The sequence below is a fragment of the Anopheles nili genome, chromosome 3 (genome assembly GCF_943737925.1).
Source record: "Anopheles nili chromosome 3, idAnoNiliSN_F5_01, whole genome shotgun sequence".
Classification (NCBI taxonomy): domain Eukaryota; kingdom Metazoa; phylum Arthropoda; class Insecta; order Diptera; family Culicidae; genus Anopheles; species Anopheles nili.
In genome coordinates this window covers 51401278-51424947 of record NC_071292.1, presented here as the reverse complement: position 1 = coordinate 51424947, position 23670 = coordinate 51401278, and the positions used below count along the sequence as shown (strand labels likewise).

Here is a 23670-nt window from a genome sequence, read left to right as displayed (position 1 = left end):
TTTATTTGCTCAACCTTTTTCCCGCGGTTCTGAAGCGCAGGATCGGTTTTGCGTTGTTCGTCCTTAGCGCTGCCAGTTGCGCTAGGCTATAAAAGGCGCTGCCAGCCAACGGTCGGTTCGCTAGTTGTGTCGTCCCGTTTGGCAAGCTGGTCGGAACAAGCCAAAGCCAGAAGTGTCGGTTAGGTTGGTTGGTCGGTTGGTTGGTCAGTTGGTTGGCTGGTTGCCCTGTGGCAACCTGTTGGTCCGGTGTCTTTTGTAGTTGAAGTCCCACCGGCTGGCGTGTAAAACTCACTCAAGTGGTTACCAGTTTCAAAATCAACCAGAAACCATTGTACAGAAAAGCTTCTTTCCAGCATGAAACACACCAAAAGACTACTCGCCTGTACGCGTGCTGCCGAGGATAGTTGTGAGTGGTTCAAGAACTGAAAGTCGAAGACAAAAGGCAAGCAAAAAAAAAAACAAGACAAAATGTTACTGTGTGGCTCGTTGTAGTGAAGGATCGTGTGGTAGTCTACTTAGGAGAAGAATCACAGCCGTAGGAAAGTTGTGTTTTAGCTGTGGGCCAAGATCATCGCTCTCGCAAGCCGCCCACCGGGAAAGGAGGACGTTCTTCTCCTATCAGTTGGTCATCCAAGGATCGAGTTCAGTTCAGAGGGACGGTGCGCCGCAGCGGTAACCGAGCTGGATGTTCGAGCTGGATGATCCACGGGAGAAGCTGAGACTGCTGGAAACGCCGGTGAAGAGCACCGACAAGTCTTCAGGTCAGTATGCAGGTACACGTGCGAATCCTTTTCTATCGAAAACATGCCATGCTATGTTGGAAACTAATGGAAATTTCTCAAGTGCAATCCGCGAATGTTCGTGATAGTTTTCGACACAGACGTTACGTTAACGTTAGATCCGGTGGTTCGTAGCTCGAACCTGAATCATCAGCGATCTGGTACTAAGTGGTTCAGTAGTGCGCTTCGTTGCTTTCCACAACCGCACCAGGATCCCAAAGGTAACTTCAGGTGCTGGTCGTGTCAGCAAACAACCCGTTAACTTATAGCGCGAATTATCCCAATTACCTTCGGCTCCCAACTCCCCAAAACACTTGAGCTAATTTCCCGGATTTCCCGGGCACTCGCTACCTGTTGCGTCCTACCGAGGTCCATCCTCGGTTGCCGGTTTAGTTGTAAACCGCAAGCAATCGAAATCGAAACGGCGAGCAAAATCTGCCAACTCTCGACAACAGCCAGAGGCTGTAAATATACTGGTTGTTGAGCAACTTTAACAAGCCAGTAGCAATATAGTGCGGTTTTTGATGATTTGGTGGCAAGTGCGCGAAGGAGGAAGGGTCCTTCAAAATTGAGCCAGCAAATGCAACCAGCGTCCCGGAAAAGGGGATATGGCGGGCTCGAATGCTCGCTGGGAGTCCTTTCCAGCGGAAGGAGAAGGAAATGAGCTATAAATCTGTGGTTATGATTGTTTTCGTCGCTAATCTAGCGAAGCTGGACCGAATTGCTTTGGCTGCTTGGCGAACAGACGAGCAACCCCCCGTCGGAAGTGGTGAAAATGTGACGGAATCGAAGGCTTACGGAAAACGCGGTTCACTGCTGGCCAAGCTTTTCATGGGCTCTATTGTTGAGGGGGTTTTTTTTTTCGGAGGGAAATTTATTAAATCCAATCTGCTTGTTTGAGTTAACGGTGAGTAGCGTTGGATGCTCGGGAATTGGGTTGATGTGATGGGTCTATTGAGTGCAAATGGTATGCAGATCGTTTTGGGTCATTTTTACAGTTTGCACATACTTTACTCCGAGAAAACTGTCGAGTGGAAAGTATTACGTAATGGAAAATGGTGGTTTCAAGGTACCTGAAACTCTTTTCCGCACGAAAACTTAATGCAGTTTAAGAGTTGAATTTTTTCGTGATTCTTTGGATAGCAACCCTCTAAACATGCCGAATACCTGAGATGATGAGCTTACTTTTAGTAAATGTTAGATAATCTCCCCTAAATGCGTGTCTGCAAACAAAAAAGTACCCATTGCGTAAGTGTTTTCCCATCCTTTGCAGCTTTATGAAGAAAATCGTCCTTGCAGGGTCAACAGGTAATCCGGTTTTGGATAACCACAAAGCTTATTTTTCTCACATTGAGATTGTATTCATGTAAGCTTACTTACCGCAAAAACCGCTTGCATTAGCAAAAAAGCACCATTCACCTTCTTCTGTGGAGGAGAAGGAAACAATCTTCCTTTCTTAACAAGCCTGTCAACGCAAGATGGTGTCCTAGTACGGATTTCGTCATGCTTCCGTGCTAATGATTTTTGGTACAGGCCGACGGAATGAAATATTAGCAGAAGCATTCCACATGTTTTTTGGGTCCACAATTCATGGCACAAGAGTACAACGATACTTTACTGCAATACTTTGATGAAAGCAAACGTTGGCTAACTGAACTTCAACTACTCTTATTGGTAGTTAGTGCTGGAGCTTTTGGAGCGATTAAAATAGAAAATGCTGTGTGTTTGCTTTCAAACTCACGCTGTTTTGGCGTTCTGTCTGGTGAGTTTTCTCATCTCACGGTCAATGTTAACCTGCTGCTTGTGGTGGTGGTGAAGGAGAACGCGGCCGGTCGAGAGACTGGACATGCCAGTTCGATGGATCTCGTTTGCCATTCCACATGCCAGTCTCATGTAACCGCTCGTTACGGCAGGATCGCGTTAGTAGCCAAAGAAATCAAACGCGTGCACGAAAGGTTTCACATGTGGTCGCAATCTGTGGGCTTTGGGAGGGTGCAATAAAACACGTAAAATAAGCACCAGTAAACTTACTCACGTTACGTGGATCCTTAAAATTTAATTGCGATCGTAAGCGATGCGTTTTGTGATCGGTTTAGCGAGTGAAACAGTGGCACGTGGGTAGAATTTATTCGATACTGGATTGGATAATTTCAGTGTCTCCATCATTTCTTCAATCGTTTTCTTTGTGCGTCTAAATGTAACGTTACTGCTTAGGTCAATACCTGTTTAATTTGCCCCTAAATCATTTAGTGTTACAATCATGCTTTTGAGGATCCTGTGACATTGTTTCAATATGTGGCCCACGTGGGTTTGGGTTTAAATTTTACAACGTTCAGCCATTTAAACATAATATGCTTTAGTATGAAAAATGAGCATCTTTCTCAGATTCACACCTTTTGCAAACTACTTGATATTTGAATTTGACACAACTCGTAACGATCGGTTGAACTGGACATTATTTGCTTAGCAATGAGGCGTAGCTTTGTGTGTACATTCTTTCAATCCTTCATCGCTACATTCCAAGGTCACGGAGGAAGAACAAATAATTTACTTTTAATGCTATGTTTCACCCTTTCTGATGTTCACCCAGTCGTGGCTATACATTTAAAGCATACAACATCGAGAGAAAAAAAAACGTTAGTGTAACTCAAAAATCTCTGCCATGTTTGTATTCTTTCGTTCGTTGTTCTGCTTCAATACCAGTTTGCGTTTGAAGCATAACCAGAAAGCAAGAGCAGGCTTCTTTTAAGCTAGCACGATTTCAGACGCGCTCAAACGCCCACACCGATTCCCTGGGAGATGCAACAGCATTGGAAAAGATCGAAGCATTTAAATGGACGAAAAAATAAAACAGGTTTCCATTCCCAAAGCCAGCGACAGTGATTTGCATTTAAGCCTCTCGAGATCGCGTTCTCAGCCGCTTGTCGGTGCTGTGGTCACGATCGGAACGGGCGTCAGGTCTAGGTGAAGGTTAACATTGTGGGCTAGGATCATTTTTCAAACAGTTTTCTTCTTATTTTTTATTTTGGTTTGATTTAACCCCCAACAGTTGACGGTGGCTAGAAAGGCGCTTTCAACCTCGAAGGGTTGCAAACTGCCACTCATTTGGGCAACATTGGCAGTGGCCATTTACCGGAGGTGCTTTTTTCGGTTGCATTGCACAAAATTGCGCTAACCGAGGCCAGCCGGAAGTCGGTGCCGGATGAAAGCTGCCACCCAGGTGGCCTCTTTTCTATCCGGCGAGCATGGTGAAGCGTGCACAAATTATGCGTTCTACACCGCCGCACATCAACGATGCTCGAAGGTTAAAAGCGAGCGTTGTCTAGATCGAGGCTGATGGTCGATGGACCAGCTGACGGTGCCGATTGATCTGCTGCATTCACTTACGAAACGGTGAAGATACGCACGTTTGAACACACGTTTGAAAACACACACCCTTTCGGGGCCTAACACCGGAACTAATGGGTGGGGAACAAAAGTTTGGCCGCTTCGTTAAGCGGATTGATGGAAAACCCCCAGAACAGGACAGGGCAGAGAAGAAAAGATTGAACGCACGCACGTTTGAGCTGTATGTATGTCACCGTACAATGGTCAGCGTGTAATTAAAGTGTCAGATTCAATTAGCGGTGCAGATTAACGGGCGGTTTCCACCCCACTGCTAAGGGATGCTTTCGTTTGCATAGCCTGCGAGCGGTTCAGCTAATCGCGAAAATCTGGGACATTCTGAAACGCCCCAAGAGTGGGGTGGCGTGAAAAAAGTCCACCCCCCTTCGCTCGTATAGAGTGATCAAGTCTAATTAGCCGTCTCATGAGTCTGCGACAAGACGTTTAGGTCATGGTAGCTACTCGTGCGCTTCGCTAGGGGATATAAGCGTCTACCAGTTTCTGAAACTCCACGCTTGTGCCGTGAGCGTGCCGAGGCCTGGACTGTCGTTAAATAAACCATCGCAAATCAAGTGTGTCGATTAAGTACCACACTCGGCACTCGGGCGTGTGTATTTTTGTGAAATTAATTGAATTTCCGTTTGCCGACGGCGATGACTGCATCGTTGCTCAAGAGCCACGGTGGGTTTAAGGCACGATCTGTAGGTACTGGAACTACGAATAAGGCGAGGAAATAACGAGATGTTTGGCGAGACGAGAGCGCGGTTGAAACGCCACATTGTGATTTACTAATTTAGTGTAGAGTACTGTTTTTCACGAGCACGATTTACCGCGCGATTTCTTAACTAAAGTGCAATGGTTTACGCATGTTTCAGCAAAGTGAATATCGCTTAAAACAAAGAAGTTCCCAGTGGCAAAACGTTTGTGAACGGGTGTAATTGTGATGACTCATTGCGTTGAGCTATCGGCGTTTTAAACTGTGAGATTTCTTAAACCCACACCCCGATCGTAATCATGGGTCGCAAAAAGCAGAAAAAAGGTAATTCAACATGATTAGCTGAAGTATTTCTTGATTACTAGATCCGATTCAACAATATTGTAATGCATGCACTCGAGTTCGTGTGGTTTGTTAGTTGAAATAACGACCTTTGAAAGCATGTCTCACCGTTTTTAACCGCATGATTACGTTACCACTTGTGCAACCTTGCAACTTGAACGTCACCGACGTGGAGCGCTAATTCAATCCGTGTCGAATTGTGGCCGCCGGCTTTGCATTTGTGGATTAACTATTAACACGGTTAAACAGCTCATTGCGGCTGAGGTGTCTCGTATATTCGCTGTACCGAGGTATCGCCGTGGGTATAAATCTAATTCGCAAGCTCCACTCGTGTTGGGTTTTATGTAAATGTCGCAGTACTGCTGGAAATCATTCTAAAAGAAGAAAAAATGGTGCATTATTCTTGATGTTCTTCTTTCGTCGAGTTGATTTAGCACTCGATTGCCAATTAAGCCCATTCCTGGCAACTTCGATTCCGTTGCTGGATAAACCCGAAACCATGGGAACAACTCCCCGGACGCAATCCGGTTCACATGGCAACGTCTTAGCAGACGGTTCACCGACAGATGGTCTACAAATCCTTGCGAGAAGGCTATATTCACTTGTTTTTATTTTCTTCCCTACCCCCATGGTGAATAGAAACGCGAGCTCGAAGGCTCGTCCAGCTCCGTATAGCGATATTCCACGCGTTATCTCGCGCGGTTTGTCGCTTCCATCTCGACCGAATTCTTTCATCTTTCACCCCCAACTTTACCGAACGGCTTCAAAAGCTGTGCGCCGACGGAAGGAAGACCGGAAATGGAAATCATCCGACGAGCCCCCCTTATTTCCTTTCGGGCGGCTCCTTTTTCCTTTGCGATGCACCGCATTGGCAGGCGAATGAATGGACAGCTCGAAAAAGAAAACATTTCCCCACCCAGAGCGAAGGGTGGATACTCTGCAATCTTTTAAATACCCTCAACCCTCCGAGAGCGAGAAAAGGCCACCCCCGAATGAAGCTAACCGGAGAAAGCGCGCGCGAGAGAGAGAGAAAGAATTCACGAAAGAGAGCGATAGCAAAAGGGAATGGAAAGGAGCAGCGACAGGTGAAAGGATAGCGCCAGGTTCGCCTTCTTGCTCCGTTTCTCACGGGGTGGCATTCCAAACCAAAACCGATTGGTAAATAGATTTGCCAGGCGCGCTTCCAGCAGCAGCGGTCCGCAGAAGTCAAGGAGACACCCCAAAGTGCAGGTTAACCAGATGACGTGGCGGGAGGGTGGCGGTCGAAGGGGCCGGGGAAAATCGAATTAGGAGTACTTAACATTTTCCACTCAACGAACGCTCCCGTGAGGCCCCGTGAAAGTGCCCGGGACATGATGATGAAGATTTCCATCTCCTCCACAACAAGTGTATTACGCTCGGTGTGATGTGGTTTGGGGGCCGTCTTTTTTCTTCTTTTTCTTCGTTGGTTGGTTGTTGCTTCACGCTTCCGGTGCTTTGTGTCTTCGCTTGCCCCCAAAAAGTGACATTTACATTCGTGCTATCGAATTCACGACCGTTTTCCGTGTCGCTTTCTTCTCGATTTTCCGGCCTACTGCTCCTTTTTTTTGTTGTTTTCCCACTCCATCCCATGACGTCGATAATAAGCGAAACCGGTGCGTGTGTGTGTGCGCACGATACGTCATAACAAATCAAATTTTCCTCCCTTCCGAAACGCGTCCTATTCGCCAGTGGGGGAGGGGAAAAATCAATTTTCCACCACGAGGCGGAGAGCATTTCCGATATTAGCGCGCTGAAAATGGTTCCGTTCTTTAATGGCAGCCTCCCGGCGGCGTAACCGTGTGCCGTGAAGTGCGGGACGAAGGATGTGACCCGATGTGGGTCCCTTTGTCTCCGGATCCCGCCCATTGCCGCCCGTTCCCTCGGTGTGTCGTCATCGATGCAAAGTAGGATAAAACATCAAAAACATTAACAAACACTTTGTCAATTTGGAGGACTGCCAGCCGGACCCCCGGACCGGGACTGGACACCCGTGACACACACACACACATCCATCGACCGGTGCGTCTTGCGCCGTGCGGGAAGAATCTATTATTAGCAGCTACTTCAAATTTTCAATAGTCTCTTGATGCGCTTGATTGGGTTGTGGTGCGTTGCCACTCTACCTCGTGGTTTTCCCCACGGTGTCCCAGCTTCCGTTGGCCGAGTGTCCTGGTCGGCGTGGTGGTCGTTTTTGGGGTGGCCCCGGTTTTCGTCAAGTACCTGCCGATCTGTCAACCGATGGTTCGATGGTTCGATGGTTTGATTTCTGAGCCGGATTCACCCGACAGCAGGTTGCCCCCTCCCAGTGTGTCACTATGGGCCAGGCCAGGCTATATATTGACCCGGCTCGCAACGAAACGCTTTCGCACGTCCTCACTAACCGATTGTGGTTCCCGCTTTTTTTTTTTTTTGATCTCTCTTTCTCCTGACAGAATCCATCGACGGGGACGCGCTGAAGGAGCTGAACGGTGGCGCCGAAAACGGCGTCGGTGGTGACGGCGAGGGAACCGCCCTGGCGATGACCACCATCGGCCAGCTGAAGGCGAAGGGATGCCGCCCGGGTGAGCCGGAGGATGACGAGCAGCGCGAAACCTGGAGCGGGAAGGTCGACTTCCTGCTGTCCGTCATCGGGTTCGCCGTCGATCTGGCCAACGTGTGGCGCTTTCCGTATCTCTGCTACAAGAACGGTGGTGGTAAGTTGGGGTGGGGTGTGGGTGGGTGGTAGGGGGGTGAGGACATCCCTGTGCGAGGGTGGAAGTGATCGGGAAATTGTTACATCGTCGTCGTTTAATAGCTAATTACCCGATCGCGCGGGCGAGAGAGAGAGAGTGAGTGAAAGCAGCCTAATTTGGTTACGCCATTGGAGGAGGAAAATTGCTATCGTTCAACCATCCTGTACCATGGTGTGACGCCCTTTTGTCGTTTAACTTTTTCTAGAAAAAGCCTCGGCCTCCCTTTCCATGGTTGGGGCAGACCGAACGAGCGTAGGCGTGTAGGAAATTTGCTGCTCGATTTTCCCCGTACCGTGCCGGGGTGTGGAAAAGCATGTTATTTCACGCAGCGAACGGGCAGAATCTCTATTGACCCCCGGAGGAAGGACTAAATTTTCCACCAATTCCTGTCACCCCACGCGGTAACACAGGACGCGTGTGATTGTTGCAGGAATAATCACAAAAAGTGGTCGCAAACTTCCTCTTCTCGGTTGAGGGTTTTTTTTTTCTTCACGATCTCGTGGAATGTTGAAGCTTAAGCATTGTTCCTTGCTTCTTTTTTTGTTGCGCTTTACACCAAAACATGATGGCCTTTGAATGATCGAAGAACCGCGAACGGATGAAATATCGAGCTCATAAATGACACGCGAGAACACGTTTCGAGCCATTGCCAGCATCGGCGAGCCATCGAACGGCGCATTTGAATGCGAATGGTTTCTCGCGTTGGATCAATTTCTACAATCCCAGCCAATGCGCACAATTAGAATAAATTCCAATCGGACACCAGAAAACCTGTTTCGGTGAACCTGTTGGCCACGCGGACCAGCGTGTGATGCGACGCCCGAATCCCGCCAACGAACGCACACATACGCAGGTTTAAGCCACAGCCCTTGGAGTTGAGCGCATCAGGTTGGCCTTTTTTGCTGGGCACCCTCTGCTGAGATGCTGTGTGACGGTGAGAAGCAAGAATAACGAAAAAAAAACAGAAAGAAAATAGCAATCATAAATGCGCTCCACCCGTAGGAAAGGGGCCGGGAAAAAAAAACATAAATCATCCCCGAAAAGGGATTGGCCGGCGATCCGTATCAACGGTGAACAAGCGAACGCACTTCGGTGCTCGGGGAAGTGTTCGGAACGAAACGGGCGACCGGAACTCAACCGTGGCAAATCGCCATCCATCGGTTAGTAAGTCACAGGTCGATGGCCACGTTGGTGGCCTTTTTCCAGCCACCGAGCATCCTTCGCGGGGTTCGTTGGAATTGGCACCGCGGTACCTTTACCGGGCGGAGGAGCTCTAATTTTTTCTTTGCGACACGAACACACCCCCAAATGGGGGAGACTGCCCGTGTGTGTGTGTGTGTGTGTGTGTGAGGGAAAGAGGGTGAGAAAAGCTGCCGGTGGTGGGGTGAAATGTATGTGACAACATAGATTTACACCCGCCATTCCTTAACCCCAACCAAAACTGTGGCCCTTTCATCGCCGGAAGCGCCCTAAGCGAAAGGTCCTGAAACTGGGAAACGGTTGGCCGGTTTTTCTTTTTTGTTTTCTTTCCTTCCCCAACGGAATGGTAGTGGCACCCGCGAATGGCACCGGGAGTCTGTTCTTAAGAACCACACCACGACCACGAGTGGCCGACGTTGAGTAACACGGCCGAGAGTGGCCCACGGCCGTCAGGACACGTACTACTACGAATGCCGTACGAATGCCAGGACGAGCCCCCGTTCTGTCGGAGACATGGAACGGAAATTTCCACTTTTCCGCCTTTTCTAACCGACCGGCGTTCCGTCCCTGGTCCATTTCCGCGACTCCACACCACAACCACACGGAAGCGGACCACCAAAGGCACCGAAGTTTCACGCTAATGGCGTTGATGTCCTTATTCACAGGAGTTACTCAACCGTGCGTCCGGGACGCCTGGCGGATCCTTGGTGGAGAAGTCCAAAAGCCCAAAGGCCTTGGAACCGAAGGGGAGGATTATGGAATGGCGCCAATTGTTGATGATGAGCGATAGAGAGGAAAAAAAAACGGGGGGCCAAACGATTGAGCAAAGATTACGGAGTCAAGTACGGGGCGCCTCCTTTTCGGTGTCACGCGTCTTGACTTATTACCGGCTTTCAAGAAGGCTGGCCTCGTTCTTGGCATCCTGTGGTATCCTCTTTCGGGTGCTTCCGTAAACGGGAACGTTGCAACTTGTTGCGCGTTTTCTGCCCCTCAAGTGCGCGGAGGATGCTCGAGGACACGCTGCAGGAATCGCAGAAGTGATCGCTTCGGCGATTTAACAGCGAAATGTGTCGGTTGTGATTTCTTTTTCTCGTGCTGCTTGCGGTGGCAGCAGATGACAACATCGACACCCGGTCGAGAGTGCTCGAAAACTCGGTGGGGGTGGAATTGAACAAAGAAAATCACCCCCGGTTTCGTTTCCTTTCGTTTCCATGGCAACGTTTCCTGCTGCGGTGCGTGGTGCGTTCCATTTTTCGCGCAATTTCCATCTCCCGCATCCAACAGGTTGCGGACAAAACGGACGTCTTTTGCACCTTCTCGCGGGGAGCTTTTTTTTTTTTTTCTTTAATGCAAAGTGAACTACTTTCTGTGGTGGCGTTCGCTTCGTGGGACTTGCGGTACCGGTCCGTCTTGTTCTTTCCCGAGTTAATGGACTTCTCGGGTGGGACGCATCGTGCGAGCGAACGAACGCAATGAGCGTTTGAAGGGGCTACGAGTTTACACTTAGTCATTTTGTGCTCTGTTGATGAAGCTTCCGATGCTCGCGAAAGAATATTGGAGCAGTCGCTTTAGACACCTCGGGACGGCTCGGTCTGCAGGATGCAATATTTCGCAAGAAAGGAGCATTTCATTTTGTAAAAAATAAAGCACTGTTACATGCCGAACTGTACGTACTCGTTTCGCCTAAAAAAATACACAAAATACCTTCCCGAATACAGATTTCTAGCTCCAATTTCTAGTTTCATATGTGTCTGCGGGAAAAGGTCTACATAAAGTCGTAACGGTAATCCTTATAATAGAGTTATACGCAGAATAATGAATAGATGCTGAGAGGGGAACTAATTCATAAGCTTCAGAAGCATAGCATGTAAATGAAATACTAGGATGCTGTAATAAAATAGATGAAACATAGTGTTGAACCATTCTTCAAACTAAGTGTGACGGAAGGACAAAAGGATGCGTTGAAAGATGAAGACGAATAGTAGCAAGAAGTGAAGGAAAGAAACACAATAACGTAGCTCTACAGAATCTAGAACAATTTATAAGGATTGGAACAATCATACACAGGTCATTGGTTGCATTGATCGGATGTTCCTTACGCAAACACCATGACTTTGACATCGATCTCGCTAGGGCGATTTATTACGTAACCATCCCACCAAAAGCCACCAACCTGACAGTGGCCTCTCAACCAAAGCAACAAAAAAGCGGTCTCTACGAAACGGTACACTCCGACTCTTCCGGATCTACGCAAGCTTGAGCGGCTTCACTGAACCAAAGCCCCGGCTGGCAGATGGAAGGATACCCGGTCTCGTTGACACACACGTAGAACTGCGTGCATGAGTACGGACTGGCCACGTACCGACCATCCGGTTGTCCTTCGCAAACACCCGTCGTCGGTGGAGGCGTCGTCGAGGGCTCCACCGTGCAGTCAACATTCGCAGGATCATCGCAATCCTGCAGTTCCTCGTTGAACCACAGTCCAGGTGGGCAGAACGATGGTGAACCGGCTTCGTTCAAGCAGGTGTAGAACAGTGAACAACTAACCGGACTTGGAACACGCGTACCATCCTCGCGATCTTCGCAGATGCCCGGTGTCGGAACGGTCGTAACGGAGTCAGCACACTCGGCTTCGTCGATCGGGACACACTGCAGTAGGTTCCGATCGAACCAAGTTCCACCTGGGCATGCCAGCGAGTACGGGTACATGTTGATGCAGACGTAGTACCGACCACAGTCGAGTGGGTTTGGTACGTACGTGCCCGGTGGCACATCATTGCAGATACCCTCGATGGGTGATTGCGTCGTAGTTAATCCATTCGGGCAATCCACGTCCAGTGGACTGGCACAGGTTTGTCGGGATTCATCGAACCACAGACCTGTGGGGCAGATCTGTGGGAAACCGACCTGTTCGACGCAGATGTAGAACCGATTGCAGAACACCGGATGCAGCACTTGCACGCTGTTCGAGAGACCGGTGCAGATACCGTCAGTTGGCAGTGGCGGTGGTAGAACATCGTGAACCTCGCATTGCACGTTCTGTACGAGATCGCACACCTGCCGGCGTACATCGAACCACTGATCGTTGGGGCAAATCATCGGGTATGGAATACCGTTCACGCACTGGAAGTACCGATAGCAGAAGTCATCGTCGGGGACGTACGAGAGGTCCTCAACACCGGCACAGCGGTCCCACGGTGAAGGTGCAATCGTCGTCGGTGACAGCGGACATTCGACCTCCTCTGGCACGTCACAGATCTGGCGGTCATCGTCATACCACAGCCCATCGGGACACACCTGCGAGTAACCGATCTGGCCAACGCACAGGTAGTACTGGTTGCAGAAGTTCCAGTTGCGCGTGAACCGACCATTCGCAACACCGGAACAGATGTCGGGCGTAGCCACTGGTGGACCTGGTTGACCTGGTCTCAGGAAGCACGCCACACTACTCGGCACGTCGCAAAGCTGTCGCTCCTGATCAAACCACAATCCTGGCCGGCAGATCATCGGGTACGGCACATCCGCCTTACACTGGAAGTACCGATAGCAGTAGAAGTCATTGCGCAGCAGTCCACCTTCTTCAACTCCTTCACACTGCTCGAACGGATCGGGAGTCGTAACCGGTGGTACGAGTGGGCAGTAAACCCGAGCAGCGGGTCCACAACGCTGTTCCTGAGCATCAAACCACAAACCATCGGGACAGAGCAGCGGATAGCCGATCTCATCCACACAGATGTAGTACTGGTTGCAAGCGCGTGGGTTCAACACCATCTCACCGTTCGGCACGTCGTTACAGATACCGGGCGTTGCGGGTACGTTTGGTGGCGCAGGATTCACGATACACCGGACATTCTCCTGCACATCGCATCGTTGCCGTCCCTCATCGAACCACTGCTCGTTGGGGCAGATCAGTGGGTATGGTCGTCCATCGACGCACTGGAAGTACCGGTAGCAGTAGTACTCGTTGCGTACGAAGCTGTAGTTCGGCACGGTATCACACTGACCCCACGGATGCGGTGCCACGGTCGTTGTCGTCGGTGGTCCCAAATCGCAGGACGCCTCCGCCACAGGCAGACAGGTTTGATCGTCCTCATCGAACCACATGCCCGGTGGGCATACCTGCGGGAACCCGATCTGATCGACGCAGATGTAGAACTGATTGCAGCTGAACGGATTCGGCACCTGGATCGAGTTCGTCACCCCATTGCAGATGCCAGCCGTTGGTGGTGGCCTCGGTGGTGGTTCGGTGATGATACACTCAACCTCCGCCTGTGGACGGCACTGCTGACGGCGCTCATCGAACCACTGCTCGTTGGGGCAGATCATCGGGAAGGGTGATCCGTTGACGCACTTGTAGTACCGATAGCAGAACGCTTCATCGCGCACGTACGCATTGTTCGGGATGCCGATGCAGGGTGCGTACGGATTCGGCGTCGTTGGTGGACGTTCCGGTGCCAACCCGCACTCGATCGAGCCCGCTTCCGAGCAGGTTTGACGTTCAACATCAAACCACAGACCTGGTGGACACACCAACCGCCAACCGATCTCGTTCACGCAGATGTAGTACTGGTTGCAGTAGAGCGGGTTCGCCTCCAGACGTCCATTCGGGGCGTCATTACAGATCCCGATCGTGGGTGGAGGGCGCACGATGGGTGGTGGTGTCACCACACACTGTACTTCCTGCTGTTCGTCACACATCTGCTGACCAACGTCGAAGATCAGATCACCTTCGCAGATGAGCGGGTACGGTGTTCCATAGATGCACTGATAATACCGATAGCAGTAGTTCGGGTGTGGTACGTACGCGAAGTCTTCCACTCCATCACACATCATGTACGGATCCTCAGGTGGTGGTGTAGCTCCATGTGGACAATCCACGAGCAGAGGCGATCGACAGGCTTGCGCATCTTCGTCGAACCACAACCCAGTCGGGCAGATGACGGGAATACCGATCTGATCCGCGCAGATGTAGTACTGATTACAGAAGCGCGGGTGCAACACCAACCGCTCCTCGTAGATGTCGTTACAGATGCCGGGTGTCGGTCGGATCGTCGGTGGTGGACCATCCTCAACCTCACACTCTACCGTACGGAAGTCGGCACAACGCTGTTGCGCTTCGTCGAACCACTGATCAGCTGGACAGATGAGCGGGAAAGGATACCCATTGCGGCACTGCGCGTACTGATAACAGAAGAAATCGTCCGGGATGAAGGCCAGGTTCTCGACGTCATTACACGGGTTGTCAGGGCGCGGTGGTGGCAGTTCCGGTCCAAGATCACAGTTCGTGTAACCGGGTGCGCTACAGGTCTGGCGGGCCTCATCGAACCAAAGATTCAGCGGGCATCTCTTAGACCAACCGATCTCATCCACACACACGTAGTATCTGTTGCAAGCGGTCGGGTTCGGTCGTAGCACGTTGTTGGCGGCATCATTACAGATACCGGCCGTTGGTGGACCGGGCGTGGGAAACCCGGGGTTAAGTTCACACTCCACATTGTCCGGATCGTCGCAGATGTCCCGCTCGGCGTTGAACCACAGCCCATCAGGACACACCATCGGATACGGGAACCCATTCACGCACTGGTAGTACCGGTAGCAAGCGTACTCGCTTGGCACGAGTGCTAGATCCGGTTCGTCACGACACCGAGCCGCTCCGGGACGTCCATGGGGACAGCTGATGTCTGCAGGATCACCACAAACCTGACGACCTTCATCGAACCACAAACCAACGGGACACATCACCGGGAAACCGATTTCGCCCACACACAGGTAGTACTCGTTGCAGTACAACGGATGCAGCACCAGTCGGTTGTTTTCGACCCCATTGCAGATGCCGGCTGTTGGTGGAACCGTCGGTGGACGATCCTCCAGTTCGCAGGTTACGTTCGCCGGGTCATCACACAGCTGCCGTTCTTCATCGAACCACTGATCGTCGGGACAACGCAGTGGGTACGGATTGCCGTCGATACATTGCGAAAAGCGGTAGCAAAAGAACGGATCACGGATAAGCCCGAAGTCCTCCACACCGGCACAGCTTTGACTCTGCCCGTGAGCGACCGAAGCGGTCAGGACTAGGGCAGCGATTGTCCACAGAGCTGTGGGGGAGGAAAAAAAACCCCGCAAGATCATTAATCCAGGATCGAGCGCGCAATGTTGCAGCTAATGCAGAACCTTAGCGCTACCTTACCTTTAGAGCCCATTCTGGGTTGAGGTGTCCGAAAATCGCTTCTCTTCAGCACCATAGCGATTACTGGAGTGTCATCTCCGGTGGGTGGCGCTTAAATACCTACTAAACTGGATGAGATAATCGAGGCTCTTCTTATCAGGGATGTAATTTGACCAACGCGGTGGACATCAGATACGAGGTGTTCACACGTGCCTGGGGCGAGAAAAAAAACGCAGAAGTATTCCGCGAAGGAAACGACGACGACGACCTTGAGCTTCGTTCGCGGAAATGAGGTAATGCATCGATCCTTGCAAAACCGCGCTCGCGCTATCTACTGCACCTAATTGAGCAAGTGCAAGCCGGCAAATTCGCGGAGTTAGCAACCGGGTATCGCGGGACCCATTACATAAGTCGTCGCAAGAAATCCCCCCGAAGACAAAAACGGCTGGACATTGAAAAAAAATCACACAAGACCCCCTCGATAAAATTTGCCAATCGACCGTAAAGATACCTTGGTCGGTTGGATCATTCCTCCCGCTCGATGGTTGTCCATGATTGTCTTATCGCGCGTGAAGATGGATTTATATGACCTTTTTGCGACGAAAAACGGCTTTATAGATCCGCCCTCCAACAGCGCCGATAGGATTATCTTTATGATGCTTCAATAGCGGATGAACCGCGCGAGAAGTTCCCTTCCGATAAGTGAGTCGTTGCGTACCGAGCGGACTTTAGCTGGCGATACGTCACCTTACCTTCCCGTAGGGCTAATGTCTTAGATGGCTCGCCCTCGGTTTGGGGCGATGGTCGGCGTCCACAAACACACACACACACGCATTCAAAAAAAAAAGGACGACTTTTCTCTCAACCATTACATTAGGGAGTAGTCTCGCCTTTCAGGACGACTTCCGGCGAACTATCAGGAAGTTGCTGTGTGGGGTGTGACACAAACACGCACTCACACACACACTCACAGTCCACAGGACAACGATGCACTTAATCTCCAGTGGGTCGGTTTGGCAGGTTAGCCTAGGTTACGGCATCGTTCATCCCTTTATAAATCGCTCCCCCATTCCAACGGACACGACAAGAACGTCCTTTCTGTCGGCATGGTCCTTGCGATGGCACATGCTTCCTTGGTTCGCCGGTACACCGAGACCCGGTCAGTCAGCGAGAGAGAGAGAGAGCGTGGAAGCGGTGGCATTAAGTCCCTGTTATTAACTCCCGACTCCTCAAGCAGGGCGGGCAATATTGCCGCTCTGGCACCGTACGCTTTGCAGGACGCTTCTTAAAGGACGAAAGGCGCGCGTATCGCACGAATCCTTCACCGGATTAAGTCAATAAAAAGAAAGGAAATAATAATGCTATTATGCCATCGTCATAGCATCGTCAGGGCGAATCCGCGCCCCAACGGGATTGTGCTCGAGCGGCTTCAATTTTATTATCATCCGCCCTTTTTTCTGCCCTTTTTCAAACCCTCCAGGTGCCTTCCTGGTGCCGTACGGGATCATGCTGCTGGTCGGTGGGATTCCGCTGTTCTACATGGAGCTCGCGCTGGGGCAGTTCAACCGGAAGGGTGCCATCACCTGCTGGGGCCGGTTGGTGCCACTGTTCAAGGGGATCGGTTACGCGGTGGTGCTGATTGCGTTCTACGTCGATTTCTACTACAACGTGATCATCGCCTGGTCGTTGCGGTTCTTCTTCGCGTCCTTCACCGATAGCCTACCGTGGACGCACTGTTCCAACCCGTGGAACACGGCCGAATGCAAGCCGTTTGGGTTCACGAACAGTTCAGTGGCCGTGAACAGGACTGCGGCTCTTGCGACGAACGTTACGGCCACTGTTGGGACGCTTAATGATACCAAGTTTCGGTCTGCCGCCTCGGAGTACTTCAAGTAGGTAGCGACATCTGGTGGTTTCGGGAAGGAATCGGTTTCGAATCGAGTGTATCTTTCCATATCCCCATTACACTTACAGCCGGTACATCCTGGAGCTGGATAAAAGCGAAGGAATCCACGATCTGGGTGCCATCAAGTGGGACATGGCGTTGTGTCTGCTGGCGGTGTATCTCATCTGCTACTTCTCGCTCTGGAAGGGCATCAGCACGTCCGGTAAGGTGGTCTGGTTCACGGCGTTGTTCCCGTACGCCGTCCTGTTGATCCTGCTCGTGCGTGGCATCACACTTCCGGGTTCGGCTGAAGGGATCCTGTACTACTTGCGGCCCAATTTCGACGTCATCTACAATGCGGAGGTGTGGGTTGATGCAGCCACGCAGGTGTTCTTCTCGTTGGGACCGGGCTTTGGTGTGTTGCTTGCGTACGCCTCGTACAACAAGTACCACAACAACGTGTACAAGTGCGTATCCAACTGAAGGTCCAAGTATGCCATGTTGTGAAGAATCCAATCACTAACTCTCTGGTGTCATTTGCAGGGATGCTCTGCTGACTAGTTTGATCAACTCGGCCACCAGCTTCATCGCAGGGTTTGTCATTTTTTCGGTCCTGGGCTACATGGCACACGCTAGTGGACAAAGCATCAAGGATGTGGCCACCGAAGGTCCGGGGCTGGTGTTCGTCGTTTATCCAGCCGCGATCGCGACCATGCCGGGAAGCATTTTTTGGGCGCTGATCTTTTTCATGATGCTGCTCACGCTTGGGTTGGACAGCTCGGTAAGACTCGATGGTGATCGGATGCAGGTTTATTGCTTTCCATCTAATCCTTCCCTTGTTACATGTTTATGTTACCAGTTTGGTGGATCTGAAGCCATCATTACGGCGTTGAGTGACGAATTCCCGAAAATTGGCCGCAATCGGGAGATCTTCGTGGCGATCTTGTTCTCGCTGTACTTTGTCGTTGGTCTCGCCAGCTGTACCCAGGGTGGGTTCTACTTTTTTCAGCTGCTTGATCGTTACGCGGCTGGCTACTCGATATTGATAGCGGTGCTGTTTGAATCGATTGCAGTGTCCTGGATTTATGGTAAATATTTTGTGAAGAGCATCACGGTGGCCGACAGGGTTTAAAAAGCCTCGGTTTTTTGTTTCTTATGTTGTTTCCAGGTACGGAGCGATTCTGCAACGACATTAAAGACATGATTGGCTTCGCGCCCGGTATTTATTGGCGTGTTTGCTGGAAATTTGTTGCCCCGCTGTTTCTGCTGTTCATCATCATCTATGGGCTGATAGGGCACGAGCCGCTCAGCTACGAGGACTACGAGTATCCTGCGTGGGCTAATCTGCTCGGGTGGTGCATAGCAGGCTCATCGATGATCATGATACCGCTGATGGCATGCTACAAGCTGATCGTCACACCGGGGAGCTTCCTAAACGTACGCCATTGCACTGCATTATTCAAATTCCTTGCGTAACACGTTTTCTTAATTATATTTTAGCGCATGAAAATTCTCACCACACCCTGGCGCGATCAGCAAATGGCCGTCAACGGATTGACGATCGAGCCGGCTCAGGTCCGCCTGACGCACTCCGACGAAGGCGAGGAAGTTTGAGTACGCACACGATTTTATGCACCCCGATTCGATATCTACTTCGTGTGAGTCTGGGCAACGACCTACATCAACCCAAAACATCCTGTTTTTCTTCACATTGCTGTGTGGGCTATAATTTTCAGTTCGTTGTTAAACTTTTCTACCCTCGAGTCCTGCGCTAGCTGATAAGTGTTACTCTTACTACATGTATTGCTATCGTGACATTTCGCTAGGATAGGTCGAATGTATACTTATAACGCGTGTTGAGAAGAGTCGAGCGCCAAAAAACAGGTGGTTAGCAAGGGGCCGAGAGCCTGCCCAACCCAAGCCCAATGCCGCGGCAACTAAGGCAGTGTAATGTTTGGAATGTAGTGCCACCGAACCCATTACTCTCGCTTTCTCTCTACCGAGTGAAATACACTTAATGCTGTATAGGATAATATGAAGAAAAGAATAGCTCTAGCACTGTGGGAAGTAAGCCTGCTTACGCCTGCACATAGATTGCCACACCTGTACATAAGAAGCAACTCTAAGCACACGTTGAAATGCGGGACAATTTGGCGACGGCAACGATCAAGCAGCCCACTGGGGAAGGCGTTTCCGAGCGTGAACTGTAAAGCAACTGTACTCGGCGTTCCCTTCCGAAGCCCTGTGGAAGTTTGGACGCATTTACCTATGCAAATGATATAGCTAGATGATGTTATTCGCTGCGTGCATGTTGCAGCTGCATTTAGCACGTGCAGCATGTTGAATGTGTAACATTGTTGTAGGATCTCTTTGTTATTATCTACACCCCTAAAAGCAATATTGGTTTTCATTTTTAATTTCATCACAGCATCTAAAATGCGTACATACTTTGTATGCTTTCTTAAAATGCAGGCTTTTTTTGTAGGACATATCATAATGACGACTAGCACAATACTGTTGATAAAGTAGAACGCAACTGTATAATCATCTTTATTACCCGTTACGCGAATGATAGAACATTTATGAATGATATTTAGGTCCTATAATAGGTCCAATTGATATGCTGGGAGAAGCTAGTGAATATGGAGGCCAAAAAGCGACCTAATTGCAGCAAGTTTCACTAAAACACTTATAAGTATGGTAATTGCATGAGCTTCACTTGTAAAACCAATTTCTTCAAGCGTTTTGGTTGCCTTTCGTTTGTGGTGTTTTGTTCCATGGTGATTCTATGGTGGTGATTTAAATTTTGAAAATATTGACTATCAAATCACTTTTATTTTGTTATCAATATTCTCTCTAATATTGTGCAATATTTTCCATAAATTTATAGTGTGGCCAACATTTCCTCCAAGATGAGCTTTCCCACAGCCATAAAGCTTGTCTTGGACGCGAATGGTTGAGCTTTTGCAAAAAGCTTTGTGTCGTGAGTAGTCACACTACGTTTTCAGTTGTCAGCTCACTATGCAGTCTTGATACTAAGATGAGACAGCTTTGAGCCGAGGGAAAAAAGGAATCGCTTGGAAAAGCTTCGCTGCCGGGGCACGACAATAGTATTGTACAGCAGCGGATACACTTAAAAATGCACGAACATTATAAGAAACCATCGTCAACTGGAACTGCTTTTTGCTGGATAGCTTTTATCGCGTAGATCTATTACATGAACTAACTACTACCGAATACTACGAGCCATACACGTGTGGCGGGAAAATGTTAGAAATTTGAGGAAAAAAAAACCAGAAAAAAAAGCTCATCAATGACTTGCTCGGACCAGCCCACCAGACCAGGTCGATAGGTCGCTATGTCTAATGCACGCTTTCCCAGACAGCCATTGGGAAAGCGTGCAAAAAGCCATCTCCTGGTCGGTGAGTGGTGCAGAGAAATGTGTTCCCCATTTTTCCCAGACGAATCGCATAATGTAAGACATAACCGATGAGGAAAGCAGCGATACAGCATTGAAACCAGTCACAACGAATAGATCAAGTGTAGGATGGATCGTTCACGAAAAAGGATGCTCTGTCGGGCAGGACAAATCGAATTTAGTATAACCATACTATGTGTATCGGTACTATTGTTTTATTTTTAAGACGATGAGCGTGTATATGAGTGAAATAGTATAAGGCAGCGTGGAGTGGAGAGAGTGAGATAAAGCTACGGGAGTGAAGAAGTACGTTGTTATCTGCTTGCATGATGGCGGGATTGTTTCACTGTGCAAAGGGAGTAGCAGTTCCCTAAAAATAAGTCATTGCTCATCCTTCAACTGGTTCGTAGGAGACCATGCGGGATGCGGCTCTCTAAAATGCACTTATTTCTATGCTCTTTGTTACGTTAAATTGCAGAACGTTTTATTTGAATCAATAAAATTTTCATTTGACAGTTACGATACACGGCATTGAATGATTACAGCTACCCCGAACAATATTCAACGCTGTGGTGGTGCTTTTTGGATGTAATTTTCTTTAAAACTATCACAAAACAAACACATTTACCAGTTGTATAGGACTTTAATACTTTCGTATATATATATAGGTTTTTTTTACATAACAGCTAGCGTACAGTTTTATTGTATAATTTAGCATAAAAGTATGTTTCGCGGTTCAAAATACTTCAAAGTCATTCACAAACTCACCATCGAGGGCCGCACCAGGTTCAACGGTTCCGGTTTTTCTCACCTGGAGTGTCCCATTTCCAGGAGAGGGATTTCTCCTCAATTGCTAAGCCATTTGTTTATATAACCTTCTCGTAGCAAAAAAACAGCTCCATTCGTTCATTCAACAAGCTTTAAGCTCTGCTCCCGTTCCTAATCGCCCTGTGTGGCACTTTTTCAACAATCTATCAAAATGCTTACCGTGTCCTCACGAGCTGCCTCCCGTTTATTGGGACGCACTTCGCATAATCTTGCCAATATTGATTCCAACTCCTGCCGTAGCTATCCTTTGTGCGATTTCGGGGTTTGGGGTTTTTCCCCCGATATATTTTGATTTGTTTACGATTTGTTCACATCGAATACACAGCTAGCAATGGGTATCGCGTTCGTACATTTGTTTGTATTTTTCCCCTCTTCATAGCAAATGGTGTATGCGTAATAAAAAAAAACGAGAGCTAGAAATACACTTTTAATACGAACAACGTTTTGCCATCCAAACACAAGTGGCGGGCGCCACAAAACATGTAAATTCGTTAAACTGAAGCCCATGCAATCACGCTCGGTATGCTCGGTTGTACGGCAATATGGACGTCCAAAAAAGTGCCCCAAAAGTCAACGGTGAAACCGATTCAACATTTCTATTAGCTGCATGCCACCCACATTTCTGTTGTGCCTTGTTTTATATCTTATTTCTATGCACACAATCCAACGTCACTACTACTTATGGATGGGCTGCCATAAAATCTACTCTTGGAGAGATCGTCTCGCAGGACTATACCAAATGGCCTAGTCCTCAGTGGACAAACCGATCTTACGATCTCAAACTTACTCCTGGTGTCGTTGTGCTATGACCCACCTGTTCCGTGGGATGGATGAGAGCCTGCCAGCCTGTTCAGGACCTACTGCACTGAGCAGGAGTGCCGTTTCAGATAGTACTTCGCGGAATTAGCCCGCGCCGGATTGTTACCACCGGTGTAGCTTGGCAGTGACTTCCGACGTCGGCGGACGGCTGGGCTGAGGTTGTACTCGATGTTGGCTTGCCGGAGCAGCTGCTTGAAAACGGTCAGAATACCTTCATTATCCTTGGCCGAGCACTCAGCGTATCCACAGCCCCACTCGAGCAGCACCCGGGAACGGGCCACCTTAAAAGGAACCTCACGTTGTTCCTCTGGCACGTCCGCCTTATTACCGACGATCACGATCGGTACGCGCGTACCTCGCACGGAAATGATCTGCAATAGCGCAAAGCAAAATGGGTGTTAGCTGAGCTGTTAGAAAAAAAAACGACACCCGAGGGTTTACACCAACCTGTTCGCGCAACCGTTCCACTTCGTTCCAGGTTTCTTCATCATCCACGGCGTACACGAGAATAAACGCACCGCTCGTGTTGATCGAAAGGGCACGCATCGCCGGGAACTGGTACGAACCCGAGGTGTCCAGGATGTCGAGCGTCAAACAGGACCCATCCGGCAGCTCGTACTCGCCCCGGTGCATCTCCTCGATTGTCTGCTTGTAGCGTGACAAGTACTTTTCGTACAGAAACTGCGAGATGATGGAGGATTTGCCAACGCGGGCCGCACCCATCATCGTTACCCGGTGGCGTTCCTTTTTGATCGTGGCCGGTGGAGATGCAGGACCCGCCTCGCATCCGAAGATGTCATCATCGGTGATCGAGGATGCCGACGGGGGTCCTGCCGAGGACGCCGTTGAGGATGAGTAGGAGGACGTGCTGACGCCTGCACCGCTCTTGGTGGAGCGGTTCGAGACGAGCGAAGGAATTCGTAGCCGGTGGCAGGTGCCCGGCATCGCGTCTAGCAGCGCAATTGTGGTGGGGTTTGGTGCGCGGATGCGCTTTTACGGGTGAAGCTGTGACGATGTCCTTACGCGTGGCCCTTCGAAGAAAGCTGTGTGGGGAAGAAAGCGATAGTAGCATGGAAAACATCAAAGACCTGCACGGCACACACTCGTCGAACTCATCCATATGGTAATCTTGGGCAGGCTTTGCGCTGAATGTACGCTTCGGTGGCTCCATTTTCGCGGTTGAGTATATTTTTAAGCTGTGCATACAGCGGACATATTTTTCATTTTTCGGTAGAATTGCAAGCTTTGGAGCTAACCGACAACGGGTTTTTTTTCTGATACGGTCAAAATGGGTGGAATCGAGCGCGAAAGCAAAGCTTCGTGGATATGATAAATCGAACACTCCGTAGTATGCCATAAAAGGAAGCCTTAGAGCGAATAA

The 23670-nt window shown here is 49.7% G+C and overlaps 2 protein-coding genes across 2 annotated transcripts; one reads left to right on the top strand and one right to left on the bottom strand.

Moving 5' to 3' along the window:
• The first annotated feature begins 148 nt into the window (after positions 1-148).
• Positions 149-18838, top strand: LOC128725841 (sodium-dependent dopamine transporter). The gene is made up of 8 exons (XM_053819611.1): positions 149-761; positions 7674-7934; positions 16820-17231; positions 17314-17691; positions 17768-18005; positions 18084-18312; positions 18393-18661; positions 18725-18838. The coding sequence occupies exons 1-8, from the start codon at positions 686-688 to the stop codon at positions 18836-18838; spliced, it is 1977 nt and encodes a 658-aa protein (XP_053675586.1). The 5' UTR covers positions 149-685.
• Positions 18839-22327: 3489 nt separating this feature from the next.
• On the bottom strand, positions 22328-23234 carry LOC128726913 (ras-related protein Rap-2a-like). The gene is made up of 2 exons (XM_053820760.1): positions 22737-23234; positions 22328-22660 (listed from the first exon to the last, which is right to left on the bottom strand). The coding sequence occupies exons 1-2, from the start codon at positions 23232-23234 to the stop codon at positions 22328-22330; spliced, it is 831 nt and encodes a 276-aa protein (XP_053676735.1).
• Between the last annotated feature and the right edge of the window lie 436 nt (positions 23235-23670).